Genomic DNA, 8,413 nt, shown 5'->3' with positions numbered 1-8,413 from the left:
ATTCTTTATCCTTACTAGAGATGCTATAAAGAACATTGACTAATTTAAAGTTTGAATAGTTCTGAAGACCGGCTAGGCAGGGAAGATACCGGCTCTCACTTTAGAGTTTTCTCGATTCCCTCCACATGGGGGCTAACACCTCATATCAAAACCTAAAATAATAAACTAAGTTGGGGGCTTTAACCTGTCACATTAAAGTCCTCTAACTCTACACTTTTTATAGATTATTTATCTATTTATTTGCACTCAATCGTATGAATTACATTCTCATCCATGCAATCTCATGTGATTCTTTCCAATTGTTGACTGTGACAATAACATCCCCGTTTTTACATATTCTTACAACAAATTTTAACATCTTGATGGGCCAAATCAAGAAGTAAATGAAGTACATGGAGTTAAATCATCATAACTTCTTCCAACATTAAAGATCAATACTCTCCAAAACTTCCATTTAATATTTTAATTACTTATCATTTTAAGGAAAAAGATAAAGAAAACTTCTCAGAATTCATGGAGAAAAAAAACCACGAATTGAGAAACAAAACCACACTTTAGTTTAAAAGTAGAAATCATTGTCAAACCAACAACAGAAGTCTCAATTAAAACCAAATATAGTAAAAAAAAAGATAAAAACTTATCTGAAATCCTTACCAAACTCTTAAAGTTCCTTTGAATCTCCTCTTCTTACAATACTCTTAACTCTTAAAATAAAACTAGAAACAAAAGGAAAAATAAAGGTAGATTTTTGGTGCCTGAAACTTTCCCCAAAGATGTGCAAATTGCCTATCCAAAAGCCTCCAAGAATTATTTCAGAAACTTCTTTAAAAGTCTCAACTTTCTTCTTTTATAATTTTTTAAGAGGTGTCTTGATATCTCTTCGAAATGGGTCCAAATTCAATGTATTCTCTATGGGATGCCTCCTTCCACAAGTCTTTTAACCATGTTTTCGTTTCTAGTGGTCATAACCACCCTCTTTAGCAACCACCCTAACCACCCTCTTTAGCAAATAGGTGCCTCAAATGTCTCTTCAAAATTCGTCAAAATGAATTAACAAGTCAAGTAACTGTCACTGACGTTTAAGCGCGAGGTAACTGCCACTAGTGCTAAATCTTTGGTGCTTAGGCGCGGCTTTCTCTGTTTCACTAGTGCTTAAGCGCAGGATCTGGAGCTTTGGCAGTCTTTGGTGCTTAGGCGCGGCTTTCTCTGTTTCACCAGTGCTTAAGCGCCGGATCTGGAGCTTTGGCACCAAAATACTTTTGTATAATTTTTGCATTTTTGCTCCATATTTGATCCTTTTTCACTCATTTTGTCATTTTTCATCTGTTTAGTTGTACATGAAGAAAAACACACAAATATCTTCCATTAAAACACAATATCTCAAAAATATGTATAAAAATGTGTATAAAAATACTTTATATTTTTGATGTATCAGACATCTCAAGCGTCATTAGATTCATAATGATAAAACTCAATGAGATCAGTGGTCAGATCATCGATAGCGAGCCTTTGGGCACGTGTAGCCACTATCATGACATGATGGATAACTATTTCAAAGTCATGAAATTCTCACCAAGAAGATCATCCTCATTAAGAAAATCTTCCAGTAAATTGGAATCTTCCCGAGGATCACTCCGAGTCCCTACCTCAGGATTTACTTGATTGGACTTGGGACAAAATCAACTAGAGGAGTGACTACCTCCAAATTTAACTATGTAGTCTTCAAAATGAGAGTTGGAGTCTCAAGAGGCGTGGTGGTAGGGATCTTTCTCACCCACCTCCTTTTCGTCAACATAAGGGGATACTCTTTTATCAAATATTTATTTTTAAATAAAACTTTATCAACATAGGAAAGATTCATTTTATATTTACTTGAAGAAGAGGGGAAAAAGTCAAAACTTCATTCTTTTTATTCTTTGAAAAGGAGTTGCATCAAATGTCAGCGGAGCTGCAACAACAGTATCCAAAACATAATCTGGCACAACATTTGGTGTTGTAGCCTCATGCATTATATCAAGGTCCTTGGTGACTCCTCGACGTGCTCGATAGCGCGCACAATAGAAGGTAGCTATCCAAGTCTCGAAGTGAATCGACATGACGAACCCTGGACTTGTCCTATGAAGACCTCATCAGTATGGGAAATAGGGAAATTCCTACATGACCCTCTTGATGTTTTAGATCCAAGAACTTTTCCTAAAAAAGATGAGCCTTTTTCTCGCGAGGCAACCACTCTCACGATCTTCTTGATTGATTAGGAGATCCTTGGTAGAGCTATCAACATAGATAATAATAATAATAATAATACTTTACAAATGAATTAAAAATTACATTATTTTATATAAATTTGATTGGTTTAAGAAACGGATTTGAGAATCTCAACTCAAATTATAATTTGTGCACATTACAATTACCCTTCCAAGAACTACCACACGATACAAATACAATATTGTTTACGTTTCTTCCCGCAGGAAGCAACCCCAGGATTCATTTTTACATACTATACACATGCCGAGAAACCGGAGCTCCACATCTTCAAAAAGAAACGAAATTTTGCAAAGATGAGACTTGTAATTTTAGAGAAAATAGGACTTTCTTAAAAAAATCCTAGCAACTGTAGCCTATCTATGAGTAAACAGCAATCTCGCCAGAGGAGCGGATAGAGCGGCAGATCTCCAGAATCAACCGGCGCTCAAATTCGGCCGCTTCCAACTTGGCCGGATGAGCTCTAGGGATCCGCCGGTTTATTAGGGCCTCTGCCCCGATCGCCCCCGATAGACCGGATCCCTTCCCGGCTAGCCCAAGCATGGAGTCCACGTAAGCGTCTCTCAGCCGGGCCAGGAGGCGGACCGGCGAAAGCATCTTCGACCGAATCCCAAAGACTCGCCGCAGCCTTATCGGCCGGCGTAGACCTCCGCCGAGTTTGTCCACTTGGACCTTCTTCCCCTTACCGCTTTCCAGCCTCTTATATCGTCGGCGGCGCCAGTAAGAGCGAACAGCTCTGCAAAACTGAACCGGAAAAGCCTCCATAGATCCCTTGTTTCTGTCTAGAGAAGTTCGGTGTGGAGAGGAGGAAAGGGAATGCTGTAGATAAAATGGCCAAGCTTTCTATATATATGATGGTTGTGAAATCAATTAATAAGGACGGTGATTGATAAGAATAATTCGTGGAGAACATGGAGGCATGGACCGAGGGCTCAAAGTCAAAAGTTTGATTTTTCTGGCAGAGGCCATTGACGTGGCTTCTGGAAGTATTTTTGTTGATTTATAATTTGCCTTGCCCGCTAGATAGCATTGTTGAGTGGCCAATAATTGATTGGAGGTTGATGGTGGGCGTAGGGAAATCGAAAAAGGCTTCAAGGGAATTATAAATTTCGGTTTTTATAGAACTGAACAACTTCAAACGTTGAACTTTCAAACTGTTATAAAAATATTAAAATTTAGATCAAAATTTTAAAAATAATTTGGGTATTAGGTTTAAAAAGAGAGTTTAAATATTATATATGCAACCAAACTTCCTCTAGTCTACTTAAGATCTATATATGTACGACTAAGGATGGCCGGCGAATGAAAAATCGAAGGCCCAAAGGCAGAGGACTAAGGGTCCACCAATGAAAGATTAAGCGCCCACTAGCGGAAGACTAAGAGTTTATTAGCAGAATATCAGATGACTTACCTCACTAGGTGTAGTCCCCTTGAACTGGAGCTAGTGGCTTACCAAACCATTTGAACCAAAAACAAAGGCCAATCAAGCTGAGCAGAGAGATCGACTTGTTTTCCACCACAACCTGACTCAAGGGAAGAATTCAACAACATCATCACATATCCAACCAACGCCCATGAGATTCGTCATCTCGGGCCAAAAATTGGCCATAACAAAATCACATAGAGCATCTTGAAGGATCTCATTGTCAAAGATTGAGCTAATCATTTGATTACCGTGATTCACAATTTCCCGATGGCTAGCCCTGCTCTACCGATAGGAGTTCCTTGTTCAGGAATCAATGATTGACAACTTGACTAGAATAGCTAATCGGCAAAGCTAAGTTGATCGAATCAAGTATTGTCGACCCGAACACCATCAAGGGTCAACTGGCAACCCCTGATTTAGCACAATTGGATGAACAATCTTGTCGAACCGAGACTATGTGATTTCTGTCAACTGAGTCATAGGATAGCCTAGCACCTATATATGTAAAATAGCTAAAAAATCTTGAAACGCCCACTTTAAAGTAAGGCTAACATGTAATTTTAAATAAATTGGGTAAAGAAATGATTAATCAACAATTCATCTTATTGTTTATTATTGTGCACTTCTCTCTCAGTATCTCTCCCTCTCTCTCATCTGTCTTATACTATATTTCCTGAGGTAGGTGTGATTCACGAATAGATTCAATTGCAACATCCTAAAATGTGTGGTGATCATGGATCATGACACATATAAGATGTGTAGCACACTGAGAAGAAAATCCAAATAGAGACACTACTAACATGGAGTGCGCTAGGGAGTTTATGCATCAAACGATTCAAGTGTTGAAAGACAAGATGATGGATGCCCTCGAAGAAGCATTGGCTCGGGAAGGGGAGTAGAACCTTCTAGTGGAACAACCAACATCAAATAGTCAAAGGAATCCTTGCTTGTCAAAAGGGAAGGAGATTCACAGTACATTAACAATCCTGAGTCGACAACAACAGATGGACAACAAATTGGGTGCACTGAGGCGCACCAACAGTTAGAGAACACATTCTCTTAGATGTTTTTTAGAGTTGAGTCCCCATAAAGATTTAAAACTCCAACATTAGATTTATACAAGGTTCAAAATGATCCAATCGACCACATATGCTCCTTTAAATCAACTGCCTGCTTGTTGAATATCACAGACCCTTTGAAGTGCCAACTGTTCTCCATCACATTATGGGAGTCGATCCTTTGGTGTTTCAATGGATGGTCACCAGATGTGATCACCTTGTCTTCTGATTTCAAGAAAATACTATTAGCACAGTTCACCAGTAAAGAGAAACCCTAGAAGAGTTCACAAGCCCTCTTACAGAAAAGACATGGGTAAAATAAGGACCTCTGCTCATTTGTCACTCGATTCTAAAGAAGATGCTGGAGGTGCGGGATATGGAACCTGAAATAGCACACATCACTCTTATGAAAGGGTTGAAGGAAGCTTATTATGGTTTGCATGGGCGACTGTGGACCCTAGGGACCAAGCGTCCTAGGGGAATTTTTGGGAGATAACCAATAACCACATATGGATTAAAGAGTACAATACCACACTCGCTTCCGTTAGAGTAAAGTCTTTTGCTGATTGTCTACAGAAGAGGGTCCCTAGAGATGATAGGTGGAGACTGAGGGATGACTCACATTCTTCTGATTGCCCATGCAATGAAGACAACTAGCTTCCCAAGGACTACAAGTGAGACAACAGGCTCTATAACCACCAGAGTCAGACCCAATACCCTAACTAGAGGCCAACTATCTCATGGATTCCCATGAGATTCCTCATTCAGGACTGAGATCTGGTCCAAAAATAATCACATAGAGCATCCTAAAATATCTCCTCATCAATGAGTGAGCTACATATATGATTATGGTGATTCTCCTCTACTCGATAGCCTAGTTTTGCTTGACCTACATGAGTTCCTTTGTAGGGATCAATGGTTGGCAACTAACTAGAATAGCCAACAGAAACAACTAAATTTATCAAGTTAAGTTCTGCAGACTAAAAAATAATAAAGGCTGACTGATAAGCCCGATTCAAAATAGTTAGATGAAATGGTCTTTCCAAACCTTGACTGGCCAATTTCAACAGACCGAGTTATAGGATAGCCGAACTGAACGATGCATAATATTTTAAGTAATTTACACACACACACACAAGCGCGCGCGCTGTGTGTGTGTGTGTGTGTGTGTGTGTGAATGATTGTGTGAGTGTCACTGTGTGTGTAAAAATACCTAAAAAATTCTATAATGCCACCATTAAAGTAGTAGCAGACATATAATTTCTTATATTGTTCCCCTTCTCTATAAATAGGGAGATCATTTCAAGCGAAATGACTAATCAACGATTCAATTTATTATTTATTACTATGCACTTCCTTCTTTGTCTCTCTCCCTCTCTCTCATGTCTTATAATTTATTCATTGGGTGTGATTCACTGATATATTCAGATTCAATAATACAAGGTGTTGCATAATAAATGGAAGGATGCAATGATGTTTAGTAGGCATAAAAATAGTATTTTAATTTACCATATAAAAAAAAAACCTCAATCGAGGCCTCATTGTTATGCTAATAATATTATTTTCTACTTAATGCAAATGAGAATTTTAATAGGGAACAAGCTAAATAATTGAGGTTGCCACAAGTTACTAATAAATGAAAAATTTTTATGGTAAAATAGAATAGTATAATATCACTCATCGTATATAAGTCTTCACTTAGAATTTTTAGGGGAATATAATTTTATCATTTATTTCTATATAATAATTTGTTTTTATAGGAAATTTTTATTTTTAATTTGAAATTTAGAGTAAAAGTAATAATTTTATCATATAATATATGGTGATAACTAATCATTGAATTCATAAGGTTCAACATAAATATTGATGGAGAATTTGGATATCATATTGCACTCAAATTGTTTAAATCACACACACACACACACACACAGATATAATATATATATATATATATATATATATATAGAAGGGGGGAAATTATTCATGAAATTTTGGGTTACAAATTTTAAGGTAAGGGACATTAAGTAGGTCCCCACCCAAAATAATAGAAAGAGAAGAAGGGGGAGGGGGGTAGTGGAAACAAGCGTCAAATTAGAGGCATTCCCAAGTTTAGCCAACCAGTTAGCCGAGTGATTGCCCTCTCTGTAAATAAAAGCATAGAGAATAGGAGAGGAAATTCACAAAGCTTTGATCTTCCTAAGCTAGTGAAAAATATTCCATGGATGACTATCCTCAACTGTGAGATCCCTCAGAAGTAAAAAAGAATCCATCTCCCCCTGTAAATTGTCCCAATGGTTGAAAATTGCCAGCTTTATAACCCAAAAGACTACTGCCACTTCAGATTCCAAAGCATCCTTAATAGTGATGGGAGAGTAGAAAAAAAGGAGACACTTGCCAACATGGTCCCTAAAAACACGCCCTATACCTTCTCCTTGCTCATAAAAGCTCCCATCAGTGTTAGCTTTAATAAATGAGGGGTTAGGCCTTAACCAAAGTACCAGAGAAACCTCAAATTTAGGAGGGAAACTATGTTAGAAGGTATTGCAGATATTAGGAAAGTTCTTGTGAAAGATCAAATTAAGGAGGAATGGCTTACAATTTGCTGCAATATTCAAAGTAGTAATAGGGTAACTCTCAAATTTACACTGATTCTTGGCCATCCAGATGAACCCAACAAGAATAATGGGAATGGGTCCTAGGTTTTCTCTAACCCAATCAGTCCAGCAAAGTGTTAACTAATGCCAATACAACAACAATGTATTAATAGTTAAGCACCTGATGAATTCAGTCCAGACATTTTGGGTGAAAGAGCACTGAATGAAGAGGTGGCCAGGGAATTCTTCTGCATGCTTACATAACCAACACCTAGAAAGGACCCTCAGCCCTTCTAATTTAAGGATATCATCAATAGGCAGAAGATTGTGGAGAATTCTCCAACCTAAGAAAGACATGGAAGGACTGAGGATTTGTTCCATATATATATATATATATATATATATATTAAAAAAAGGTGAAATCGATATTTGGTCCAGTGGGCATATATATATATATATATATAGAGAGAGAGAGAGAGAGAGAGAGAGAGAGAGAGCTTAACCTCATACATATATCAATAGATACATAGTTGGGGAAATTTTACTTGGGGGGAGTCTGTATGGTGTAAGTTCCTTACACCTTCTATGTGCTTCTTCTATTGGAGATTGTTTCTGAACCTACTCCCTAATGATGAAATTCTTAAACTTAAAGGGTTGAGGGGCCCTTCTTGATGCTTTCTCTCTAAACTGGAGGAAGAGACTTTGAATCATTTATTCTTTGACTACTCTTTTGCTCAAGAGGTGTGGAAATCATTAATTGAGAAACTCTCTATCAACACCCTCAATTTAAGCTGACACACATTTAGCACTGCCCATGGTTATCAAACTTTCTCACCCTTAGATCTTTAACAATCCTTGAATGAAGCCTAATTACATATAAAAAAAAAAAAATAATTTTAACAAGTGCACCATAGATCCATGCCCTGTTCTAAAGGGATTTTCATTTTGACCCATAAGATTCTAAGAACTTTAAAAATATGTTAATATAAATATAAGATAGTTATGGAAGGTTATTAAATTTCTTACATTCCATTTTGCTTCTGCTTTTGGAATGATAACTCTCACACTCTTTT

The 8,413-nt window shown here is 37.4% G+C and overlaps 1 protein-coding gene across 1 annotated transcript; it reads right to left on the bottom strand.

Annotated features, from left to right (window-relative positions):
* Positions 1-2,365: 2,365 nt before the first annotated feature.
* LOC110031097 lies at positions 2,366-3,227 on the bottom strand. The gene has a single exon (XM_020734142.1). It carries the CDS (start codon positions 3,025-3,027, stop codon positions 2,623-2,625), a length of 405 nt encoding a protein of 134 aa, XP_020589801.1. The 5' UTR covers positions 3,028-3,227; the 3' UTR covers positions 2,366-2,622.
* Positions 3,228-8,413: the final 5,186 nt, after the last annotated feature.

The sequence above is a fragment of the Phalaenopsis equestris genome, unplaced genomic scaffold, assembly GCF_001263595.1.
Source record: "Phalaenopsis equestris unplaced genomic scaffold, ASM126359v1 Scaffold000766, whole genome shotgun sequence".
Classification (NCBI taxonomy): domain Eukaryota; kingdom Viridiplantae; phylum Streptophyta; class Magnoliopsida; order Asparagales; family Orchidaceae; genus Phalaenopsis; species Phalaenopsis equestris.
This window is presented reverse-complemented; position numbering and strand designations above follow the sequence as displayed.

Excerpts from the sequence above, each read along its gene's own strand:
- LOC110031097 (XM_020734142.1), bottom strand. The coding sequence starts at position 3,027 with ATGGAGGCTTTTCCGGTTCAGTTTTGCAGAGCTGTTCGCTCTTACTGG.